The sequence below is a fragment of the Mesocricetus auratus genome, unplaced genomic scaffold, assembly GCF_017639785.1.
Source record: "Mesocricetus auratus isolate SY011 unplaced genomic scaffold, BCM_Maur_2.0 Super-Scaffold_100009, whole genome shotgun sequence".
Lineage (NCBI taxonomy): Eukaryota > Metazoa > Chordata > Mammalia > Rodentia > Cricetidae > Mesocricetus > Mesocricetus auratus.
Window position 1 is genome coordinate 58,114,038 of NW_024429193.1, and position 26,604 is coordinate 58,140,641.

Genomic DNA, 26,604 nt, shown 5'->3' on the forward strand with positions numbered 1-26,604 from the left:
GTTGTAATGGATAAGAAATACAGGATGCCCTACACCCCAAGGCGTTTCCTCACCTCTGCTCCTGACCAGTTTTACCCATCCCCCACAGCATTTCTCACCACTTCATTTGATTTATTTTTCTGTCTCCCTCCACCACCCAGCCTTGCTGAAAGGCACAGTCCATGATGGCAAAGATGATTATCAGCTTTGCTTATGGATGGCTTCCTAGCCTCCAAGCATCGGTTCTTGGTACCCTGCATGCACTCCTGGAGATCTGTGTGATGCCACGCCCATGTGGATTCCTAAGGATTACTGAAATTTATTTTGTATGCATACGGGAAGGTCAGCACAACTCTAGGTAACTGTGGACCAGTCTCTCTCCTAACAAGACGGGAGCCATTTGTCCGTGTGAAGGATGTCCATCATGCGCGGGTGAAGACATGCCTCTTCCCAGTATTGCAACAGTTTCAGGACAGGCGCTTTGCCATCCACAAAGATTGTCCCAAAATGGCTGTGATCCCCATGCAGAACTACTTCAAACCCATTCTAAGAGCCTTTTCAGTGTTTGTAGAATATACTTTTATCAGTTACTACCTGGACTTTTATTTTATCTCTCCTTGGCAGATACGGGGATGTAAATGAATTAGGAGGGAAAGTGGGCCCGGGTTTTTTTCTTTCTCCTGCATCTTATTCCATAGACAACAAGGCCTTCTCTCTTGAGGGGATATTTACGTTCCAGTTCATATTGCTGCGCTTCAGGGTCTGGGTTCTATGTGGCTCCCATCGGCCTGCACCATCAGTTTATGGACCGTCTCTACCAGGAATCTGATGCTTTTACTTTTTGGGCAGTGATCTGTCCAGATCCCTCTTTGGAGTGGGTGGCTATCATTCCAGTGAAAATGACCCTTTTGTGCCTACCTCTCACTGCCTCTGAAATCTCACTATTACAATTTATTTGGAGGTTGACAGGCCCCGTTAGAGTAACACATTCCATGGCAAGAGGATGAACAGCAGGGAAGTAAGGGAGTGTGTATGGGCAACAGAGGGAGCTCGGAGGTTACAGGGGCTGAAGGGTCAGAAGTTCACTCTTGCCTGTTTGTTTCTTGGCTCCAAAACGTTACTGGTATGACAGAGACCCAGTGGTCAGGAGGTACATTTTTATTTGTTTAAATAGCCAAAGAAAAGTGGAATTTTAGAAAAGACTGTAGCGTGAACACTGAGATCAGAAGTCATTGCCCCACCATGCCAAGCTCTGAAACTGGAAACCACTATCCCACCATGTCAAGCTCGGAGACCGGAAGCCACTGTCCCACCATGCCAAGCTCTGAGATCGGAAGCCACTGTCCCACCATGCCAAGCTCTGAGACCAGAAGTCACTGTCCCACCATGCCAAGCTCTCTGAGCCTAATAGTCAGTGTACTGGAGGACTCATCAGTGTTTGCTGCTGCATTTACTCTCCGGGATAATGATTACATCAGCCACCAGGTGAGAGGGAAGAAGAAGGGGCTTGTACGAAGCTGGCAGACACTTGGTTCTTGTTCTATGGCTTGTACTTGCACAGGAAATGTTGGTAATCACTGCATCTGTTTTTGTTCCAAGTTAAAAATTCTGTAAGAAAATGAGGACATTTAAACCAAGCTCGCTCATTACTGAATTTACCAGAATTATCTGTGTGTTTTTCTTGGAGTCCTGGACAAAGGCCAGCAGCAGTTATTTTAGGTGCCAACATGGGTAGGATATGGTAGTTTAGTCCAGACGTCCAGCAATTGCTAATTGCTTAGCTGCCTAGATATTGCTCTGTGGGAATTTTATAGATATTGTTGACACTCAAATCAAAAGACATTGAATAAAGAGGACCAGACCAAGGGCTTCCTGGAACAGAAGATTTTCCCCTTAATTGCTTTGGGTTCAGTCTTTCCAATCAAGTCCTGCAGTAATTTCCTGCTCCCCTACCCCCACTCCAGCATCTCCACCTCCCATTACTGGCTCTTTAGGGACCCCTAACATAAACAGCCACTTTCCGACATCACTGCAGATTGTATGAGCACCTGACACAGACCTAGGGAAGGCTTCCTTTGTGTGTGGGGCTTGACTTGGTTGTTTGGGTTTTTTTAATTTAAGATTTTTCATTTTTATTTATATACATATGTGCATGCATGCATGCATGTGTGTGTGCACACGTGTGCCTGCCCATGTGAGCTGGAGTGCATGTGTGCATGTGTGTGGGTGCCTACAGAGGCCAGAAAAGGGCATCAGGCCCCCTAGAGCTGGAGTTATAAGAGGTTGCGCACTGCCCAACATGAGTGCTGGAAACCAAACTCCTATCCTCTGTAAGAGCAGCAGTTTCTCTCAACTGCCGTACTCGCTAGTCCTATGTCAACTTGACACATGCTAGAGTCATCAGAGAAGAGGGATACTCAACTGAGAAAATGCCTCCATAAGATCAGGCTGTAGGCAAAACTGTAGGACACTTTCTTAATTAGTAACTCGTGGGGGAGGGCCCAGCCCATTGTAGGTGGGGCCATCCCTGGGCTGGTAGTCCTGGACTCTGTAAGAGGATAGGCTGAGCAAGCCATGAGGAGCAAGCTAGTAAGCAGCACCCCTCCATGGCCTCTGCATCGACTCCCGCCTCCAGGCTCCTGCCCTGCTTGAGTTCCTGTCCTGACTTCCTTTGATGATGAAAAGTGCTGTGCAAGGGAAAGTTAAATAAACCCTTCACTCTCCAACTTGCTATTGGTCACGGCATTTCATTATGGCAGTGGAAACCCTAACTAAGACAACTGCTGATCTATTCCTCCAGCCCCTCCTTTGTGTTTGAAATGGATGCATCAAGGACCTGGGATGGTTTTCCTAGACTCCATAGCCAAGCTCTGAGAAGCTCCAAGGTGAACTTCAAAGCCGGAAAGCCATCGTAACCAGTCATGGCCCAACAGGTTACTCACTTAAAAAAAAGGACTGGGCCACAAACTGGGGACCTTCGGGGAACTGAAATATATATTTTAGGAGAGGCCCAACTATTTCTTTCCTTGGAATTCCTCAGTCCTTGTCATCCTGAAGAGGTTGTGGCAGATTGTTGAGTTTCCCCTTAGCTGGTGTCTGCTTGGGTCTTGACCTGCAGGTCTGACCCTGTCAACTACTCTTACTTCCCATACTCCAGAGACACAAAGGGTAGTTGCGCATATGTCCTAATTCAAGTGGCCTGTAGTTAGGGCACCAGAACATGATGAAATGAGAACTATAGGCTTATTGAGTAAAGGTGTGTGCCCAAGCATGCTAGCCTGGAATCAGCCCTGCAGAACTCAGGTTGGCTGGCTGGACATTTAGTTGTGTAGGGTGCTTTGGTAAACCCACTAAGTCCGGAGAAGAGTTGAAAGAACAGCTTCCAGTAACCAAGAGCAGCTTACCCATGGGTACCCACCTAGACTGGTACCCAGTCTAATCTCCTCCTGCCTGCCTCCCAGGACACCAAACAGGAGGAAGTGCTGGGAATGGGGAAGGGGTGTAAGCACACCAAATTTGGGCATTGAGCTCAGCCTATACATATGAAGACACTGAGTGAATATTAAGGTGATGGGGATTCTGCTCTCTCCCTTTCAAAGGAGGCATCTGAGGCATGAGAAGGAAGTCTGCATGGGCTCAGACAGCTCAGCAAGAGGAAAATACCATATTTCTACAAGGTCATTCAGAACACAGAGCTCCTGCCCTTGACCCCCAGCCAGACTGGGCATAACTTTTCTTTTTCCTTCTTTCTTGTTTCTTACAGCACTGAATATTGAACCCAGCTGTTGTGACATATTAGTTTAAGATGTGTTACATTCATATAAATAAATATGCTATGCAATATTTATTTAATGCTGCAAAGATGTGTTGCATTCTTTCATGTTGCATTCGCTTAACTCTGTAAAGCAGTGTTACTTTGCTTGTCTAAAACAGCAGATTGGTCTAATAAAAAGCTGAATGGCCAATAGCAAGGCAGGAGAAAGAATAGGCAGGCCTAGTGGGCAGAGAGAATAAATAGGAGGAGAGATCTAGGGAATAAAGAAGGATAGAGAAAATGAGAAGGAGAGGAGAATGCCAGGGCCAGCCACTCAGCCACACACACAGGCACAGATTAAGAAGGAAAGAAAGATATATAAAGAAAAGGCCCAGAGCCTAAAGGAAGTCAAAGAGAAATTGGGTAATTTAAGTTAGAAAAGCTGGCTAGAAACAAGCCAAGGTAAGGCCAGGTGTTCATAAGTAAGAATAAGTCTCCATGTATTTATTTGGGAGCTTGGTAGCTGGCTGCCAAAGAGAAAAAAAAACACTAACTACAATCCAGGCCTTCAAATATACTAGACAATTGTTCTACTGATGAGCTATATCCTCAGCTCTCCTCTTAACTTTTTATTATAAGACAGGGTCTTGCTACATTGCCCAGGCTAGCCTTGAACTTGATGAGCCTTCTGCCTCAGCCTCACAGGTACTGGAATTACAGGCCTGTGCTAGTTTACAGTCCCAAAGTGAAGTAGTAGGTCACAGAGCAGTTAGAGTAGGATGCAGAGTGGAGAGTCCCAGGGGAATGACGAAAGGACACAAGGGACAAAATACCCAGAAGTTCTTCCCAAATAGAAAGAAAACACGAATGTGTCCTGTCACAGAGAGCAGAGTTCATGCATGACTGTACATAGAGCATTCTACAGATATAAAATAGTACTGGGCAGGGGTCTCATGAAGATTTTTCCCTTAAGTCCTTCCCTTCACTAGCCTTGTTCCTTTCCCTGGTTTTTTAATTGATTACCTAATTTTATGTTCTTCCCCGACCCCCACCCCCACATGTGGCTGACCTGTGAACTTCCAGGGACTCTCTTGCCTCCACCCCCCCATCCCATCTTCCTGTCCACCTGCTGAGATTACACATGCACACTACCTTGTCCATCTTTATGTGGGTTCTGGAGATTCAAACCTAGGTTTTCATGCCTGCGCAACAAGCATACTGCCCCGAGCCACCTCCCCGGCCCCCTTCTTTGGGTTTCTTTGTGTCTGAAGCCTGGGTTCTGTTTGCTGTGTGCTGAGGTGAGGCTAGGTGGAAGGGATGGGATGAAGAGACTCAGGCTCCCACTTCCCTGCCACAGGCTCCTTCAGTGTGGGGCTCTGATGACAGGAAAGACTGGAGAACTTCATCTAGTGAGGAGCCCAGAACCACGGGGATGCGGAGGGCTGAGGGAAACATCTGGCCAACTGCTTCCACAAAGCTGCTCTGGCTAAAAGGCAGATATGGAGGGTCTGAGAGTCCCTGGAATGTGTTCTGCTGGAATATTGCCCAGTTGATCTTTGTGACTTTGAGTCTCTCTTATAACACAGTTTCTACCACAATGAAAACAAAATGTCTACCTTTTCTTTGGTTGACTCTGGTAGTGGGCTTCTAGCTGCATCCTGGGGTAGCTCACTGTGGGTTTGGACAGTGTTAACTATTACGTTTTCCCTCAACTTGGGTGGGCAGCCTTGTTTTAGTAGCTTGTACCTATGACTTCTCCTGTGTTTTGGCTAACTTGCTATCGTAGCAACAGTGGGGGCTGCTTTTTGCCTCTGACGCCTTTGTCATTGTCTGTCGCCTCATGCCTGCTCCCTTGCTATTAAACAATTCCTTTACTGCCCTATTGATTTGGCAAAGACTGCAGAGTAGGCCCAGGGAGCTGAAGGTTCATAGACTGTGTGCCGAGGTCACTGTCCTGTAAGGTGGTGTTGCTGAGTGAGAGGGGTATTGGGAGGAGAACAAGGATGCTCCTTTTGCTCTTACTAAAGGACAGAGCTCTAGCTTGGAGAGAGGGAAGTGGTGCAGGAAACTCACTGTCCTTGGGGTTCAGCGCAGCACAGTGCTTGGCTCCACTCTCTGACTTGTGATTCCAGGGTGTATACAGCTGTGTGGACCCATCAATCCATCGCCATAACTGATTCTGCAACGACAGGAAACAGAGGGAATGTGCAAGTCAGCCGGTTCACCCTCCCACCGTCATGCTGGGTCTTAAGCCCAGCGAAATGGGGTTTCATAGGGTGGAGTTTAGAAATGTATGAATAACCAAATTAGAAAAGCCACTCCATTCAGTGACAGTGGAAAACATCACTAATATTTTAGCACATTTACTTGTGATGGAAACATGGTTATCAATGTACTGAAAATACTTTCCTCTTTGAAACAGATATTCAAGTCTTTCATTTGCTTTCTAAACCTGTCTTCAATACAAGGATGCACCATAGTCTACCTAACAATCTCCTATTAACTACTCAGTATATTGTTTCCAATTTCCAATTACTATGAAAGACACTGGTATGACTAATATTGTTGAGATTCACTCTGTGTTCTCAAAATTATTTCCTTGTAATATATATCCCAGAAACAGAATTAATGGGTCAAGAATGTGACTGCCTTAAGGTTATCAATACCCACTGACACAGTACTTTCCCAAAACTGTCCACTTGTACAAATTTACATGCTCACTGATTGGGCATATGGACCATTACTCTATATCCACAAGATATTATTCATGATACAAAGAAAAATGTTGAAATATAAGTCAAATTAAATTATTTTAGTTTGCATTTCCTTGATTATTAGAGATAAAAGTACAGATTTAGAACATTTGTCATTTGTGTCTCACAGTCACACATGTAAAAAAATCAAACTACAAAAACATGTCACAAAATAGATGCAAATATATAGCTTATCTCAGAAAGCTGAGTTTTAATTGACAGCAAAGTAAATGATACACAAGGAAATATTCAGTCGAGTGTGGTGGCTCACACCTTTAATCCCAGCACTTGAGGCAGGCAGATCTCTGTGAATTTGAGGCTAGTCTGGTCTATGTAGTGAGTTCCAGGTCAGCCGAAGCTACACAGTGAGACTCTGTCTCAAAAGGGGGAGGATCAGGACATATGGCTCAGCTGTTAAAAGTACTTGTTGCTTTTACTGAGGGCCCAAGCTTGGTTCCTAGCACCCACATGGTTATCCCAGTTCCAGAGTACCTGATAGCTCCTTCTGGCCTCCCCAGGCACCAGGCAAATACATACATGCAGGCACACACTCATGTATAGGAAGTAAAAATATAAAAATATTTTAATAGTTAAAATTCGTGCAAGTCAAATAAATAGCGTTTAAAGCAAATAACTGTGTAACAGTTATAGCAAAAAAAACACTTGTTTTTCTGCAATATTCTAAAGACAAAATATGTTGTGGTTCACAGGCAATTGCCAAAGGGTGACCACATGTTCATGGAATAAGGTGTGTGAGCATTGGTGTCTCCAACTATGCCATCAGGATCTGAAAGCAGGGCTTGCCCCCCTACATCTCCATTTCAGGTAGGTGTAGACACCCCACCCCAATCCATAAACACAGACATCCTGTGGTACTTCTCATAGTCACGTGCTGATGGAGAGGACAGAGGGGTCCAGAGGAAAGAATTAAGAATGATTAAAAAAGTGACAGAATCTCAGGAAAAGGTTAGCTGAATGTTTTCACCTTTAATTAAGACCCAAAGGCAATTAAATTTCTCTGAATCCTCTAGAAGATCGGCTTGCATGCTTTCCTCTCCCACTCTTGTCTCTCTTTCCTTGTTTGGAAGGTTCTAGAAAGTTGGTAATTTTGTGTCTGAAGCTCCAGGAGGACCTTAATTAAAGTTCTACAAAAAGGAGCTATTTAAATGATTTCTTCTGCTGACTGAAAGAAGGGGTCCCTGACCTTCAGGCCTTGTCCTGGGTCTTTGGAGGTGCTTGGCTACTACTTTTGTCCTGTTTGTAGGCCAGGAGGCCACTTCTCAGGAAAGGATTGTCATCCTGGGTTACCCAAGAGGCTCTGTGAGCCAAACATGGGGTTACCTTCTGGGGGTCATGCAGGCCAATCCACACAGGCAGGTTTCTTTGATAGCCAATTATGTACTTTGATATGACGCTGGCTTCCTTTTGATTCAAGACAGATGCCAGATGGGATCCATTTCCATATGACTGACACTCCAGCTGCAAGGAGAGGTCCGATTAATGATGCCATGAGCATACAGCTCTCTCCTTGGAGCCCTGGTGTGCCAAGAAGGATGGATTTCCTCCCCGCCCCCCAGAAACTGGGATCTGAACCCCACAGGTGATTTCTGTCACTATAGGAGAAGACAGAAGGCCACAGTGTCGGGTTCCAGAGGAAGCAAAAGCTCAAAGCCAGGGCAGGAGATTTAGGGTCAGAGGAAGTGCACCGGGCCCCAGTGACCCTAATAAGTCACTTCACCTCTGTGAGACACAGTTTCCTCATAATTGCAGATTTTGGGGTTGCCTGGCTCTCCCTCTTCCTACCTCTTGCTCTCTCAGTCTTTCTTCTTTCCCTCTCTGACCCCAGCTATTCTGACTCCACTCATTAAGACATTCCATCCCTTGGATTGTCTTTGCTACTTCTCTTGGTCTAATCAAATGGAAGTCATTTTTGCTTACAAGGCAATGAAATTTTCTGTTTAGACGTCACAGGCATGCATTTCTTTCATGCATCACTTGGTTGTTGAGGGGAAGTACCCCATGTAGACAGGGCAGGACTCAAACTACTCATGATATCCTATCTCAGCTCGAAAGAGATGGAGTTGTAGGTGTACTCCACCACACCCCGCCCTCTCAGATTTGGAAGTCAGAGAACACAGCCTGATCCCCAGTAGCTGTCACGTGGTAGGTTTGCCACCCTTGTTCCTTTCCTTTCTCTATGGAGTTACACACAGGACACTTGAGACCACTCTGCCACATCTACAGGTGTCAATCAGTCCCAAGCTGCAGAGACAGCAACATCAATTCTCCACTTGCTTGGACTGGCTATTCAGATATCTGGAGACATCTTACACATAGCTAGAAAGAATGAAATCCAGGCACGTGTGGGGCGTGTCAGATGAAATCACCTCCCATTTCTGTCGCTTGTCTGTTTGCCTAGTGTCCCTGAGACCTGTTTCAGGCATTTCCACATCACTCTCTCGGGTAACTATCATAGGGGAATTCATTTATTCTTTGTACAAGTCCTTCCATGCTTCATGCTCCTTTGACATGTGTATTTCTAGCTATCTGAGGGTCATGAGGCTTCTCCTGGGGTCCCAGGAAGAAACCTTGACTTTTAAGCCAAACATGATCTACAGCTCTAGCTGGCTCCTTTCTCTAAAAGAAAACAGCAGCTCAAATTTCTCACCTCAGCATGAGACCAGTTTCCCATCTTCCGGAAGTACCCATAGCAGTGGGACTTGTAGTAAAACCACCCTGAAGCGCAGCTGGGTCTCACGAGGTCTGTACAGAAACAAAAGACAGTCATAGATTTTGATGTCAAAAAAATCAGTATGGTGATGAGACACAGATTTTGGATTAGGAACACCTTATAAAAAGGGAAGAGTCCATTTCGGAAGGACCCTGCTGCGGTGCTAAAGATGTCTGCTGTGTGTGGCTGGGGATCTAGGTAAATTGGTGGGATGCCTGCCTTTCGAACACAAAGCCCTGGGTTTGATTCCCAACTCTGCATATTCCAGGCGTGGTGTGCATATCTGTGATCCTCACACTCAGACGATGAAGTGCTTGAGTGTCAAACCCAGGGTTTCACGCATGTTAGGTGCACCCTGTGCCAGCTGAGCCATGCTTCCAGCCCTCGCTCCTTAGCACTGGCAACCTTTCTCAGCTCAGTCTCCTTGACCCATCTAGCTGCACCCTCCCAGGCACCAACCCCAGCTGATCTGTAACTCCATGCTTCTTACGGATCTAGATTCATTGCGTGTGTGACTGAATCTGTGAATGATGGATAATCACTAACCGAGCTAACAAGTGGAAGGGGAGTCTATTAATTATTTCTCTCACTGCTGTGACAAAAGCAACCAGAGGAGGAAAGGGTTTGTTTTGGCTTCAAGCTTGAGGGAAAACGACGCTTCAAAGCAGGAAGGACCAGGCACCAGGAACATGAGGTAGTGGTTATGTTACATCTCCAGTCAGGAACCAGAGTGAGATGGACACTGGTACTCAACTCACTTTCTTCTTTGTATTCAAGCCAGGACCCCAGCTCATGGGATGGTGCTGTCCGGATTCAGGCTAAATCTCCCTTCGGCAGTTAACCCTCTTTGGAAACACCCAAAGGTGTGTCTCCTAGGGGACTCCAAGAGTTGACAATGTAGAGTGACTGTTACAAAAAGACTCTGAGGATTATCTGAAATACACTGATGCCAAGCAGCAAAGATCCTCATTTATTTCTACTGTTAGAAGAAACAGGATTTTACATTGAGTAAAGGGAAAGCATTTATTCCACTGCTACCCTGGCTGCAGCCACCATCCGCAGGCTGTTCAGTGCTAGGCATTAGGCTAAGCAGCTTATTCCGGCTTTATTTTTATCAAAATAAGTCAGAAAGATGAAACTGGACAAGATGGTTACCTGGTAAAGTCTCACACTGTAAAACAGAAAAGCTATTCTTTAAGGTCAATTTTATGGCCTAAAACCCGTGTTTCTACCAGGAATCCTTCCAACCTTTGATTTATGAATATACAAAAATGAGAAATTGGGAACTTAATAACAAATGATTACAAAGTTGAGAAGTCTCAGCTGTTTTACAAGAAAATTTGCAAAAAGTAAAGGAAATCTTAATTTTTGAATCTGATACTAAATATTTTTCTTTTCCTTAAAAAAATAATGTTATTTGCAAGAGTGTTTTGCTATGTAGCCCAGGCTAGACTACAGTAGATGTTCCCGCTTCAACCTTCTGAGTGCTGAGATTATAGGAATGCACCAATGTGTTGTTGTTGTTTTGTTTTAGATCACAGAAATTAAATTGTGAAAGTGGATGGCTTTGGAAACCAAAGCTTTTTTGGGGCAGGGGTGGGGAGTGGGGTGGGGCGGGGAAGGGAGTCTGTGCTGACTAGTTTTATGTAGACTCAACACAAGCTAGAGTCATCAGAGAGGAGGGAGTCTCTATTGAGAAAATGCCTCCATAAGATAGGGCTTTAGGACATTTTCTTAATTAGTGATTGGTGGGAGAGGGCCCAACCCATTGTGGGTGGTGCCATCCCTGGGCTGGTGGTCCTGGATGCTATAAGAGAGCAGGCTGAGTAAGTCATAGAGAGCAAGTCAGTAAGCAGCCCCCTCCATGGCCTCTGCATCAGCCCCTGCCTCCAGGTCCCTGACCTGTTAGAGATCCTGCCCTGACTTCCTTTGATGATGGACCATGATGTGGAAGCGTGAGCCAGATGAACCCTCTCCTCCCCCAACTTGCTTTAGATCGTGGTGTTTCATCACAGCAATCGTAACTCCAACTAGGACAAGGCCGATCATTGAGAAGGGTTATAGTTTTCAAACCAATGAAATGTCCCCCAAGGCTCATATATCCGAGCAGTTGCTCCCCAGCTGGCATTGTTTTAAAAGACTGCGGAACTTTTAGGAGGTAGAGCCTTACTGGAGGAAGTGGATCCCTATGGGCAGGCCTTGAGTGGCCCCGCCCCAATGCTTGCCAGCTCTCTTCTTCCTGACCATATCGCCCTCCTGGACCACACCTTCCCCACAGCTGTGGATGGTATCTTCCAAAGTGTCCACTGAAAGAAATGTTTCCTTCCTGGGCTGCCTCTTGTCGGGTATTTGATCGCTGCAGAGAAGAAAGTAACCAACACAGGAAGCATACCTTCTAACCTAATGCTGGTGGGAGTGTTCAAAAAAAGAGGCAAGGGAAGCCAAAAATCTCCAACCCGAAGTGTGAAGACCTGGGGATTGGTCACCTAGGTAACCATGTAGAGGAACCGGCAACTGAGTGTAAGAACAAGAACCCTGCAAGACACTGTGCTCCAGCACGATTCTCCTCGGCCTATTATATGACCTGGAGCAAGCTGGCTTGATATTCTGTGAGCAGACACATGGAAAAGATCCTACTCCACTATGGCGTTCGCTTCCCCTGACTTGAGAACAGCCATCTCGGGTGCTGTGTGGATCTCGGGGTGCTGTGTGGTGTTTTGTTTGTGTTCTGACGAAGCTTTCTTGGAGTCAGAGTGGGGCGCTAGCCACAGAGGTTTGGAGGACAGGGAGGCAGGAAGAGATAGCGGGTGGAGAAAGGATCTGGGTCCTTTGGGACTGAGGAACAGAGAGAAACAGAAAGCAATCGGCGGCTGCTCCCAGGTCTTTGATCTTCCAGGTTTTTACCCTCATATCTGATTCTTGGTTTTTATTGAGTAAGATTAATTAAGTTAACCCTTCGTTGGGGTACAAACAGAGGATCCAGAGGGTGCAGAGTACAGAGATCTAAGATCAGGCTGCCTCCAGCCAGGCAGTTACCACTCTGCCTCTCCCTGTCTGGGTGTGCGTCGATACCTCTGTCTTTTCCATTCTTCTATCTCTTTGGCTGCCCTCTGTGTCCTGTGTGCCACTCTTTGCCCCTCTGCCTCTCATTCTCTCCTCCCCTCTGCTCTTCTCCATCTTCCTTTCTAACCTTAGCCCAGCATTCTTGCAGCTGCCAACATGCGCCCCCTGGTGGGCACGTCTCAGCTGCTAGAAATGCTTCTGGGTCCCTGAGCTGTAATGCCTTCTACCAAGCCACACATTTACCCAGCATTCCTCAGTACCAGGTCCTGCTCTGGGCGGTTTTACTATCACTCTGGAGCCCACCCCACCCACCCTCACTAAGTAGCTCCTGATATTATCACCACGTCCCAGATGAGGAAACAAAGGCAGAAAGAAATTGTTGCGCCTCACACTCCCGTAGCAAGAAAGAGCTAGGATGTGACCTAGGCAGTGTAACTCGGAGTTAGAAGTTCCATCCATCTTAGTCATGCTCAAGTTATGCTATGTAAAAAATAAAACAAAACAACAAAACACAAACAAACAAACAAAAACCCCCGCAAGCCAATCACATTTATGCAGGCTGCCCTATTTTAACAGTCAAACTTCCCAGGGAGATGAGAACGGTCACTGGAGAGATGAGAATGACCAACCAGGAGTCACTGTTTTCTCAGCAGTTATCACCTCTCTACCAAAGTGCCAACATTCCTCATTGCTAAGCATGGGGTGACAAGAAGGGACAGGTCCTGGCACCCAGGCTCCACATCTCTAGTGGTCTTTCTACTCTCCCAACCTCTTATAACTCAGGTTTTGTGTCTGCGCAATGAAATAGCAACACATACTTCCCCACAGGGTTGCTTGGAGGGTTAGTGGGATAGTACGCACGTAATGCATACACAGTGGCTAGCATGCGGCCTAGCACATAGCAATTGCTGAATAAATGACTGCTGGTTAGAACTATAGCTTTCTTGTATGATACAGGATTGGGATTGATTGGTATGTAAACCTGCACCCTAACCCACTCTTTTTTTTTTAAACCCAAGACAGGGTCTATTTAATCTTCTAAGACTGGCCTTGAGCTCTGTGTAGCCGAGGCAGATCAGGGCTCTGAGATCATTCTGCACTGTTCTCCTGAGCAGCCAGGATTACAGTCATGCATCACCAGACTCAGCTAGAATTATAGCTTTTAAAAACCATCACCGTTATTACAGCAACGGGTGGAATATTACTGAAAATATTAACCAGATGCAGTTCCCATTGTCTCTAAATATCTCTGTTTCTCATCACTGAGTTTCCAGGCAGCCACAGGCCAGGGCAAGGAACCATTGTGGGGATGATAGAGCTATAGTCTTGGCCATCAGCCTCTTCTGAAGAGAAAATCTATTTCTAAGTTATCCTCACCTCCTTTAAATGCAACATTAGACATTCTCCATAAGCTGTTGTGCAAATATATGGAATCTGTCCTAAGCACAGCTCTCAGGACTGTAACGATCAACAAAAAGTTTTTCTACAGCTGGGAGGAAGAGCGGTCTGGAAAAGAGCCATGGAAGGACCCATGGTATATGTTTTGGCTGTATCTGCTCCTGGGGAGAGCCAAAGAGATTAGTGAAGTCCTGGGAAACGAGTTAGAGCGTCTTATCTTATTCTCCAGAATGCAGTCAGAGCAAATGTCAAGCTGTTATGGGAAAGCAGATACAGCCAGTCAGGGCAGCCCCGGAACAGCGTATGGAAATGGCTGGAAGGCTGCTCAGCAGGGGCTGGGGCAGCTTCTGGTGCTCTGTGCATTCTTGCAGGATGCAGAAATGGTGGTTGAATTCCTGGTCCCCAGAAGTCATAAATGCTGAGAGAACTGACAGCTGGAGGCAGGTATGGGCTTGGGGTCAGTGAGTGTCACACAAAGCCATAGCAAGAGCAGGCTATGGCCAGGACCACAGTCTTCAGCTGATGACCCCAAAACACTTTTTCTCCTGACACTCCCTTGCATTAGTTCCTCCCCTTGGTCAAGCCCACTCAAGAAGTTTTCGGCCTCAATGGATCTTTTAGTGGCATCTTTCCTCAACAGAGGTAATGCTCAAACAAGCGATTTTTACACTGCCATCTCCAACTCCCAGCGAGGCTATGGAGGACTGTGGGAGATGTCCAACACTAGGAACTGGCCAGAGCACCACATAGTCTGGCGATGTGACTTGTGGCAAGTATGTCTTTCTCTGTCCTCATTTCACTCATAGATTCAACAAAGCAGTTATATTAGATGAGCCCACATTTCATCTCGCTCCAGTCCAGATATTCCACGGCATATTTTCTCAGCATACTCCAACTTTCCTCGTCCTGTTTTCTCTCCTGGAGACCCTATACTGTCCGCTGGCATGCTCCTGCTCTTAATGACTGGTCTATGAGTGAGCAATAGCCATCTCTGCAACTAGGCTTGCAGGTTCCTGGTAAAGTGGACCTTGTAATATGCTCAAATAAGAGAACAGTGCATAGATGTGTGGGCGTTGTGACTATAGCTGTCAGCTACAGACAGCCTGATATCTGTCAGGTACCTAAACCAGTCTCTCCATCATTCATGACAAACTTGCCAAATTTATTCTGCAATCCACTATTTAATCTGGGGCTGGCTTTGCTTGACGGTATAGCCTTTGACACATCGCATTACTTTTCCTTCTTTGGTATTTCTTTCCTGAAATGCCTGAGGGGTGAACGGATGATGTGTGCGATGTGTGCACTATGTGCTTGCTGCCTGTGGCTGCCTTCCAGTAAGTGACTGAACTCACCACTCAGGACTTCGGGGCCAGCTACGCAGCTCAGCAGTAGGAGCAGCCGGACACATTTGGGAGCCATCTTCCTCTTTCCCCAGAAGATACTTCGCTGCTTTGAGTTCAAGGCCCCCAGAGCTCTTCCCAGTTTTCCCTTAAAGTCTCTGGTATGTCCCAGACCTGCAATTTAGACACCACATCAAAACGTTTCCAAGTAGATGCAGGTTTTACAATTGAGACAATCTCGGGTTTAGCATAAGGATGATAAGCATTTAACTTATGGGGTTTTATTCTTACCTTCAAGACCCTCTGGACGAATGTCAAAGCCCTCACTACAGCAGGAAGAAGTGCTTGGCAGTCTGAGTAGAGTTTGTGAACCACCCCTTGCTCCTGGGTTATCTCCAGGTGAGCCAGCAGAGGGCGACCTGGGCACATTTCCTCACAGGTGGTAATAGACCTTCTGAAGTCCCAGAAATATAATAAAGTAGTTCCAATACTGACATTTTTTTAATGCTGAAGACAAACAAATGGCCCAAATACAGTTACAGATAAGAAGGAGTCTTCAAGGGCTGGGTCATTTGCTGTGACATCACTTTCTAAAGAAAGCTTTGCTAGCCGCCTTTCATTATCAAAACCCCCACAAATCATTAAAATATCAACACAGGTGAAGAAATGGGAGGCGAGCCCACCTCCCAGAGACGAGCAGTTCGGTGAAGAGCCCACAGGCTCTTCCTAGACACCGTGCACAGTTTCACATAAATCAAACCACACTGTCTTGTGACTCAGCTGCTCCGCAGACCTGGACCAGCCGCAGAAGACATTCCTGCAGTCATGGTTCTTTGCTCAGGGTCTCTGTTTGGTATGACCTCGTGTGTTCTACCACTCCTGCAGAGTAAGTCCACTGTCACTTTGAAGCCCTGTCTTCTGGAAGGCATGCCTACTTATCCTCCTGGCAGAACTCAAGACATTTGCCCTCCTATCTCATGAAAAGCACTTACAGTTATCAAAAAGTGCCGTTTACTAAGTTTGGCATTTAAAAAGAAATGTTTTCTTGTACCTGATGGCTGCCAATGGAGTGGAGCATCTTTTTCGATATGATTTTTAAAATTTCTTGTGTGAATTAGTAGCTTATAGCTTTGTATATTTTTCTCTTTTGCTGTTCTTTCTTTCGATGATTGGTGAGACTGTATTTTGAAGTATTTCTTAGTTCATATTCTTCTCTCATTGATATATTTTTTTTCCAATCTGAAGGACCACAGACTTCAACTGTAGGGGTCAATATGACACCCAAAGCTCCACTTCTGTTTGCTTCCTCACAGTAACCCCTGCCCCTATGCCCAGCGCATCCAGCAAGTACTGAGCTACGGGTTTCACTGGCTCTTTCGCTGGCCTCTTGACGAAGTAAAGTTCAAGTTTTAAAAATACCTTTGTTGTGTGCATGGTCTCCTTTATAATCTTTGAAATGTCTATGAGAAACAATAAGGTTAAAATAGGTATCCACATGCCCTCCTGTTCTTACCTACTCTTTAAGGCAATTCTAAGCCATAGTGGTTTTCCCAAAATAACATGAAAATGAAGAATTCATTGAATTTGTATCTAACCATGCTTTCTGATAAAACCAAATAATAATGTCTCAAATAGTCGATGGCTTAGGAGGGTCGAAAGCATATCTAAATTGGAGACTTCTAGAAGCTCTATCTGCAGCCCCCATGAGCACTTGGGTCTGACAGTAACAGAAGGGACATCCCTCCTTTCTTATTTGCTTTGATTTTTTAAAAATCACCTTGCACTTCTTAGCTGAATTTCCTTTCAAAAGTAGTGTGGGATTTCAAAGTTCTGAAACCCTTTGAAATGTAAATGGCTGGAACTCAACATTCAGACTGACCAGTTGGAGGAAGGGAGGTCAGTCAGCATTTCTTTCCTTACTGTAAACGGGTTTGAGACATCTGGGGAGGTCCTATCATGTCCTTTGACCTCCATAACTACACTGAATTGTGTTAGTGTTTTGCAAGTAAGCAAAGTGACACTCTTTGTATTCTGTAACTTTCTCTAAATTTCACAGGTAACAGTCCACAGAGCCACCACCGGACCCAACACTGCTGACCTGGTCGCCAAAGCCAGCTCTCTTTCAGTAAGAGCAGAAAGAAAATAAACAACTCAACTCAGAGCAAGATGCTTGCTATGCAAACCTGGTGACCTGAGTTCCATCCTTGGGACCCCTGAAAAGATGGAAGGAGAGAACGCCAGAGAGCTGGAGTTCCCTAAGGTCAGCCCGCCACGCACGCATGCGCACACGACAGCACGCATGTGCAAACACCTACACAGCTATTATTGATGATGATTTTAAAATAAACTATTTAAACCAAAGAGTACTATAACAAGCACCCCAGCAAAAGCAACAGAGCTGTGACCACTAGGTAGCTGGCAGAGAATAGCAGGTGTTCACAGAAAGCCCTCTTTCCCCGCTGCAGGGAGGATTACCTGGTTGGCAGCAACACTCTGAGAACCTGCCTTCTTCAGCTTGAGTGGTCCCCCGTTCCTGCAGCTTTATACCTTCTTGCCTCGGGATGTGATAACCTGTTGAAGTCATGAAGCAATAGAGCTATTTACCAATAATTACCCTTATCTACCGTCAAAAAATGAACTGTTCAAGTGATAGGTTAAGAACGGACACACACTGAGCTTTGTCTAGCCAGGAGCAGAACCTCTCCCTGTGTGCAAACAAAATCTTTAATGCCCACGTTATTAAAATTAACAGGATCCTGTAGTCTGAGAATGGCCCGTTTCCTCTCCCATTTCTTCGCTTATTTGTGCTTGGTTCTGTTCTGCAATTTTCCTCTCCTTTTTGTCTCTTTATATTCCAAGAAAGATGCTTCACTCGGAAGAGTGAGATTTCTATCCTTGCAGGAAAGATTTGACTTTAGGTTCAGACTGAGGACTACATAGGCTCTTCTCTCCGCTGGGCCCGTTCCCACCTCCCAGCACGCACCAAGGTCCTTAGATGCCTGTTTGCCTCTCTCCTGTGGAACTGAAGGCACAGAAATCCTTCTTTAATGCACAGAAAATATGACAAAATAGCTTACACCGATAAAATATTTTATAGCAAATTCATTCTTACATCATCCTGTGGGCAACATAGGTCAGGCTTCTCCCATGCACAGTTAAGAAGCCCAGAGAGCTGGCTCAGAGGTTAAGAGCACTTGCTGTTTTCCCAGAGGCCTGGATCAGTTTTTCGCAACCGTGTCAGGCAGCTTACACCCGCCTGTTCCAGAGGACCTGAGGCCTCTGGTCTCCACAGGCACGAGCTCTCATGTGTGCACACCCTCGTGCAGACACACATACCTACTCAATATTAAAAATAATAAAAACAAACCTTAGAAAAAAGGAAATAAAAGAAACCTACTACCCAGAGAGCAGTGAGCTGCAGGTTCTCAAGGCTGGTCTGTGGTGTGTGGAGACTCTGACTTCCTCACTCCAATCTAGATCTCTTTGCTGAATTTACAATCCTTTCAAAATGAGCTGTTTAGAAAGGCCGCCAGGTTTGCTTTTCTGTGAAGAGGCAAAGGGATTGATTTGTGTTGTGAGTGCCAGAGACTGCTCATTTCCAATTACAGAGTTAGCTCTGTAAGGGCCATTGTGTCTGAAAAAGGCCACAGTGATGCTCGGATCTTACTCCAGGGAAGTGCCTTGACTAGTGTGACTGTCAGTTGTAGAGAAGCCAGGGCTCTTTGCCACAAGCCTAGGTTGCTTTCTAGACACTACTCTCCTCTGTTGCTGGGCTTTTCCATCCTGTGTGTAAATTCATGCTAGGAGCTGAGAAAGCAAGGTTTTCCCAACTGCTTCTTTCGGTGACCTGGACCCTCTGATGATGCTCAATGGGAAGGGCATGGGGTCTGGCTGATTCAGGTTTGAGTTCTGTTCTCCTCTCACTAAAAACACTCGTCACCAGCTGGGTGGTGGTGGCACACGCCTTTAACACCAGCACTCCGGAGGCAGAGGCAGAAGGATCTTTTTGACTTCGAGGCCATCCTGGTCTATAGAGCGAATTCCAGGATAGCCAGGGATGTCAAAATAAATGAATAAATAAACAAACAAAATCTGGACATGTGCTGAATCTCTTGGAACCACAATCTCCTAATCTAAATATGAAGTAGGGTATTACTGTGTGAGTTTGCCTGTTTAATACACAATGCTTTCCCTCTTTAGAAAGCTGGATAGGGAAGGCACTTCTGTATTGTACAACAGAGAGCACAGATACCAACTCTGAGCCTTTCAAGTCCCAGAGGCCTGATGCAGAAGGAACACAGGTAAGCTCTGCAAAATATTGTAATGAGGTTGATCTTCTTCAGCCAAGCTCTACCTTGACTGTTGCTCTGATGCGTATGGCACTGTTTTTGAGACTTCAGATGACAAAAGAGAGTGTCAGAACATGTGAGTTACTATGTCTCGACTGTGAGAGGTCTCTCTCTGGAACCTCCATTGGTCAGGACAAAACGAGGGCACCGACAGAACTCACCCAACTTTGAGACATAAGAATAAAAGGGAATCTCATCTGACATGAGGGCTGGCACACACTAATCCCAGAGCTCGGAGGCTGGTGTAAGACTGTGAATCTGCAGACAAACTGAGATCCATCATGAGTTCTAGGTCAGCCTGAGCTACATGGCAATGGGGTGAGGGGTGAAGTTCAATGGATAAAGGGCTTGTCTAGAATGCAGCAAGGTCTGGATTTGATCCCCAGAAACAATTAAAGCAGTGGTGGTGTCTCGGACTGGTGATCCCAACACTCAGAAGGGTCAGAAGCCCAAGGCCATCCTCAGCTGCAGAGCAGAGTTCTAGACCAGTCTGTGCTGCATGAGACTCTCTTTCAGAAACACAGAAGGGAAGGGACCAGAAAGACATCTGAATTTAAAAGTCTCGTCGACGACCAAGAAGGAGTGATCTAAAAGAAACTGTTTACAAATACATCATACATTAAACTTAGACAGCAAGAAACCTGAAATGCCCAAATCAGTAACAATTACTTTTCAGGAATCAAGAATCAGATTGGGACACTTGGGACTGCTCCTGCCGAGGACCTAGGCTCAGTTTCCAGCACTCACACAGAGACCCACCAACTGCCTGTGAGTTCACTTCCAGGTGGTCTGACGCCTTCTGCTGACCTCTTTGTGAACTTCACACATGCAGCACACACACACATATACAGGTAAAACACCCGTGTATAAAGTAATAGACATGTGGTGCCGAGAGAGGGAGAAACAGTTCTCCCCAGGGATGAGGCTGCCAGTTGGTTATTCAACACCAAAGAGTCAGCCCTGATTACCTGTATAAATACCAAATAGAGCAGGTTGTGTAACACACACACACACACACACACACACACACACACACACACACACACAACCTCAACCAAAGAAGAGGCAGTGATTTTAAGAGGGCGTAAGGGGAGGTTGATGGATAGAAAGTTGTTGGTGATGTAATTCTATTTTAATTAAAAAATAAAACAACATAAAAAAGAAAAGAACATAAGAGTCAAAATGGCACCAATATGGAGAAACAAAGTGAAGACAGCTTTAGGAAGTGCTTTTCAAAGTGTGAAGGGAACTGGCTTTCCATGTAGAACTCTATACCTAGCCAGCAGCCATAAGGGTAAACAGAAAATAGTGAAATTTAAATTATAAAGACTTAAAAGCCATCAATAGAATCATTGAAATTACTATTATAGTATGTCTTTGGCGGGGGGATTCAAGAAGCAAAGAATTTGATACGCTAGAGGAGAAAGTATTGAGTGTAACTCGCAATTACAACGATGTTTGGAAAGAGTAGCGGTACTTTATTTCCAATATGAATAGAAGCCAAAGAAGCATACAATAGCCACTGAGTTTGGAGAGAGTTGACATGGGGCTGAACCTGCCACGGGTCCAGTGTTGATTAAATTGAGCCTTTATTAGAAAATAGTCATTTGAAGGTCGTGGCAACGGTTCAGTGAAGTGTGGGCTGGACAGCGTGAGAACCCAAGCCCAGTTCACCCCAAAAGCTAGGTGTGGCACCTGTAACCCCAGAGGGAGGTGAAGACAGGTGGATCGCAGCGCCTCACTGGCCAGCTAGGGCTCAGAGAGAGAGCACCTGTCTCAGGAAGTCAGGCGGAGAGTCACTGCAAAGAACAGCCTCCTCATCAGCATGTGCCCCGTGCCCTCCTCCCCACCACGGCCACCACATGCACACCAATGTCTGAGGGGGGTGCATTCTCAGAATTCTTGACAACGAAAACCTGATGTTGTGCTTCCAATGAGAATTACAGCTGAAGGAGCTGGAGAGGTGGCTCAGCCGTTAAGAGCGCTGGCTGCTCTTGTAGAGAACCTGGATTTGATTCCCAGCACTCCCATGGAGGTTCATGACAACCTGTGACTCCAGTTCTAGGGGATCTGACACCCCACAAGGAACAGGCACACACATGGTGCACTCACATACATATAAGTAGGCAAAACATTGACAATTAAAATTAAAAATTTTAAATTAGAAAAATGTTTCAAGAAAAAGAAAACTTCCATTGAGTTCCACACTCACCCAGACTTTGGGCATGACTAATCAACCCCCTGTGCCTCGGTCCCCCTGGCGTTCATGCTTCCTGCACTGGCACACTGCTCCATCAACACCGCCTGTCCCTGTTCGCCCACAAGTCTCCACGCCATGCCAGTTTTCAGGCCTATTTTGTTTGCAGCACCCTTCTTCTCTCTCTTTATTTGGTCATGAACTACTTAGTTAATTCAATACACATTGAATGTGATCAACGCAAGGATCTGGGTGTGCAGATGCAGGTACCAGGTGGAAGGGACAAGAAGACACTTCTGTGTGTGTACAAATGGGTGTACAGAGACCAGAGGTCAAGCTCAGGTGTCGATTCTTAGGACCTGTCCACCCTCCTCTTTCTATTTGGGATCTGGAGGTCAAATGCAGGTCTTCATGCTTACAGAGCAAGCCTTTTACAAGCGAGCTGTCTCCCTAGCCCCAGTTACAGCTTGCTTTTGGATGGTGTTCCTATTCTCCACTCTGACAGGGCCACTCCTCCTGAGCTGCTCATGTGTCCATACTTGGGCGTCTTTCTGTCTGTTTTCTTGATGCATTTCCAGGCCACTCACAATGGGGACTCATATGGTCTCTCACCTGAATGAGCCCATCCTCAGCAAAGTCTATTGACCAGCATGACTAACCAGCCCTGAAAGAGCCTTTGCTACAAGCCCCTTCCCCACACCTTTTTTTAAAGCCCCACAGAGAAAAGTGTCACTTAATGAACTCTTTTGGAACTTTCTAACAAGAGATGTTTGCTTTGTATGCAGAGAGATCTCACACTTGAAGCTGGAAGCCTCTTACCTGTCCGTGTCAATGTCGTGATTTAACTTGACTTCCAGCAAGTCTCCTCTAAACATAAACACACTCGTTGCTACATCACTATTGTGAAGGGTTCACTTCCGAAAAAAGGTGGGCAATTAAATACGCTTAGATAGGGCTAGCTCTCGGCAGCAGAACACTTGCTGAGCTTGTGTGAGAATCTGCTTCGATTTCAACACCAAAAGAAGAAAAAAGAAAAGGGATTAGATCAAGGTGTGTTTTTGATGAGACAGTGAGATCTTTCCTCCTTTGCCCCAAACACTCGGTGAACTCTCACCAATTCATGATGTATCAGGCTGACTGTCTGACAGACAGGCTTCAATCTGTGCTGTCCACAGGGAGCCACTAACCACAGGGCTGATCAGTCAAACTGTAAAGTGACTAGTGAGAATAAGGAATTGGATATTAAACTTTGAAACACTGAAACCTGTCTCCCTCCCCCTTCTCCCCTGCTAGCAGTATCTCATGTATACCAAGCTGGCTGGCCTCAAACTCAATTTGTAGCTGAGGATGGTCTTGAACTTCTGATTCTCCTGTCTCCGTCTCCCAAGTGCATTCAACAACATGTCTGGTTTTATGCAATCCTGGTGATTGAACCCAGAGCCTCATGCATGCTGGGCAAGTACTCTCTCAACTAAGCTACATGCCCAGCCCTCAAACCTTCATTTTTGATAGCTATGTGTCTCTAGGGGCAACTATACCAAACAGCACAGATCAAGAAGCTGGTAGGAATTTCCTACAGAACAAAAGAAAAAGTTTCTGTTCACAGGAATATCGGAGACAAAGACACTGTTCGAGTAAGTTCTGAGGACTCATGAGAACTGTGTGATAGCATGGGGTGAAGCTGTTGAACTTGGATTGAGCAGAATGTACTTATTATCTTCAATCACCAGGGTCTCTGCTAACGTAGGGTACCCTGTGATAGGAAGACTGTCATCAGGGGGTTCTCTTGTCATATTTACAACACGATTTTCTGACTCCATTTTTCCTGACTGATGTTTGGATGGCAGTGACTTCCTCATATTCCAACTTGCAAGACCAATAAACTCTCATTTTGAGTCCAGGTAATGGCTCTTGTTTCTTCATTTGAAGTCAAGGACAAACTGTACCCAGCTTTGGAGTGACTCACTAGGTACCTGCTTTAACTACTGAACCATTTCTACTTTACTGTCTGATCCTGCTAGAGGCATTTCAGGAGTATTGTTTCTATTGTGGCTCATATGCAGGTGATATATGATGGGGGCAACAAATGAGAGAAAGAAATAAAAGAATGTTGCATATAAGGAGAATTTTTTAAAAATGAAACCAGGTGGAAAGATTTGTAGATCTGAAGTGTTGGAGTGGCCATATGAAGGGAAGGGGGTCTTAATTATTTTCCAATTCTACATCCTAAGAAAACAGCATGAGTTTTGGTTTTGGTTCTGTTTTTCAAGACTGGGTTTCTCTGTGTAACCATGGCTGACCTAGAACTGTTTGTAGACCAGGTTGGCCTTGAACTCAGAGATCCTCCTGCCCCTGCCTCCCGAGTGCTGGGATTAAAGGCGTGCACCACCACTGCCTGACTTACTCATTACTTTTTAAACAATTATCATGCTCAGGCTGAAGATCTAGTGTAGTCTGTAGAATGCTTGCCTGGTATACACAAAGTCCTGAGTTTAATCCTCAGCGTGGTATAGGAGTAAAGTGGTCATGGTGGTGCATGCCGAAAATTCCCAGCGCCAGGAGGTAGAGGCAGGGAGGTCAGAAGTTCAAGCTTAACTTTGGACATATAGAGAGTTGGATATCTACCTGGCCTATGTGAGACCCTGTCTTAAAACAAAATAAAACCATTGTTCCCCCACTGCCTTTATAGAGTGCAATTTTTATGGCCTTAGACTTTGTTCGTTTGTATTTGACAGAGATATTGACCATGAACATTGAGGCAAGCAAGGCATACAACATCCATCTATCATCTGATATTAAAGCAAATCCTGTCATCAGGAGAGAGGAAATGAGTCACCATGAAAGTGGTCATTAACTTTTACAGCCAGTCTGAAGAAGCCTGAGACCACAGAAACCTAACCACTCTCCCAGCTCCCATGTAAGGGTCAAGTTGTAAGGGTCAGGTTGTAAGGGTCAGGTTGTAAGGGTCAGGTTGCATACTGCCATCCCCCCTTCCCCTCCACATCACAGGCAATCTGCTGTCTATATTCACAGAAAGCTCTACCAAGTCAGAGAGCATCAACGTGGCATGTATAAGGAGAACCCGTTGCCATGGTGACGGAAGCTGCAAGCCTTTATCAGCTCTGGCCTTATTACCCTCTAAACCAACCTCTTCTTTTCTAATAACATTTCTCAGAGGGGATATGAATTATTTATAAACCTGTGGTCATGAACAGGGTATCTTTTCTCAAGTACATCTTTATCTGTAGGTCTGGCTCTTAGATGGTGGTCCATTTGTATATATTGGGCCAATCTAAACATGTTGAGATGCCTGGGACGGTGTGTAACACTTAGAGTGCCCACAAAACCCATTAGCTTCCAGTTTCTGTATTTTTATCTAAAGACCTTTCATCCTACTAATGTACGTTTTACGTTTGCATGTAAGCATGAAAAAAAAACTGTCAAAAAAGAAGGACCATTTAGTCAGAGATCAAGCAGGGCTGTGCTCCAGCACTACACGTCAAGATGCCTCTCCTGTTTGTTGGCCTCTCCGGGTTGCCGTAGGGATGGAGTATATGTCTGTAAATATCTTTAATGACCGGATTATGTGAGAACCAGTCAGTACCTGCTCCTTGTAAAAGACTGTTTGACCAGAGGGCATAACCTGTGGCACTTCTTTCTCTCATTTCTCATTTTATTTCCCTTTGGATTCTGATGGCTGAGAAATTCCTCAATGCCCCAAATCTTCATTCTTCCATTTTGGTTTTAAAGTAATTTTCTTTATATTTCAAATACCCCCATATCTGTCCCTTAAAATACCTAGATGAAGATGTGTTTTCCCTGGCTTACTTTTGTTTTCTTTTGCATTTAAAATATTTCATTGGGGTTAACTGCTTAGAATAAAGTGCATACCTAGCTATACACTCATTTCATGGTGAGCTAGATCAGTAGGTCTCAACCTGTGGGTCTCGACCACGCTAGGGTCCCATGGCTCTTTCACAGGGGTCACTCAAGACCATCGGAAAACACAGATATTCACATTATGATTCATAGCAGCAGCAAAATTACAGTTATGAAGTAGCAATGCACATAACTTTTATGATTGGGAGTCACCACAACATGAGGAACTGTATTAAAGGGTCACAGCATTAGGAAGGTTGAGAAACACGGGTCTAGGGCAAGATGGAGAACATCTCCTTTGGAACATATTTCTTCCTGGTTTTCCTGTGTTACCATTATTTTATCCTCATCACTAGAAAGTGGTTTTCCTACCTTTTGAATTTCATATGAAAGAAATAATATAATGTTTGTTTTATACCTGGTTCACTCACTTAATATGATTTATTTAGCTTGCACTAATACAGTTATTCTTTCATGTTACTGAGTAGTATTTTATTACAGGAACACAGTACAGGCTATTTGTGGTTACTCTTACTTGATGGGTGAATGAAGGAAAGTAATGAAAAGAGGACGTGACTGCTCCTAGGTATAGTGGAGGAGACGGTTTATTGTGGAAGATGGTAACAGAGAGAAAACAGCCAGAGGCAAGAGACAGAGACATCCAGGAGAGCGAAAAAGACACACAGCAAAACTGAGCCAGGCCATGTGAGGAAAGAGGTGGAGGGAGAGAGGAGAGCCAGGAGACTAGGAAGCCAGGAACAAGCCAGAAGGGGACAAAAGGAACCAAGAGGGTAAATAGGACCACGTAGCCAAAAATGGCTGGATTACACAGGGAAGCCTCTGGGGGAAAGGCAGCCCAGCCTCTGGGGAGGAGAGCTCAGCACAGAGGCAAGGTGTGCTAGCCAGGAGGACCCTGTAACAGGTAGGGACTGAGGGATGCTGGGAGACCCTGGTGGCCAGAGTCCTCTCAGATGTGCTAACAGGCATCTCAGCAGTTTGTCCTGGGTTTGAGACCTGACAGTGGATAGTTCGGCTTCTTCCAGTTTCTGACTAAAACTGCTCTGAACTGTTTTACAAGCTTTTCAGTGAACATTTTCCTTTCATGTACAGTAAGACTTTCTTTCCTATGGAATACAGATATATTTAGCTATTTTAAAAATG

General features: G+C 45.3%; 1 protein-coding gene across 5 annotated transcripts in view; it reads right to left on the reverse strand.

Moving 5' to 3' along the window:
• Positions 1-1,122: 1,122 nt before the first annotated feature.
• Reg4 (regenerating family member 4) overlaps positions 1,123-26,604 on the reverse strand; it is a 38,165-nt gene continuing 12,683 nt past the window's right edge. For 2 of the 5 annotated variants that reach the window (XM_021235470.2, XM_021235471.2), the window contains 6 exons: positions 17,494-17,589; positions 15,031-15,192; positions 9,155-9,249; positions 7,828-7,965; positions 5,807-5,912; positions 1,123-1,587 (listed from right to left, as the gene is read on the reverse strand). In XM_021235470.2, the coding sequence (XP_021091129.1) occupies positions 1,520-1,587; positions 5,807-5,912; positions 7,828-7,965; positions 9,155-9,249; positions 15,031-15,192; positions 17,494-17,589 (665 nt within the window). In that variant the 3' untranslated portion in view covers positions 1,123-1,519. Of the gene's footprint in view, positions 1,588-5,806; positions 5,913-7,827; positions 7,966-9,154; positions 9,250-15,030; positions 15,193-15,309; positions 15,447-17,493; positions 17,590-18,415; positions 18,562-26,604 lie in introns of those variants that run through there. The other 3 variants (XM_040752161.1, XM_040752160.1, XM_040752162.1) reach the window with 3 other exon arrangements.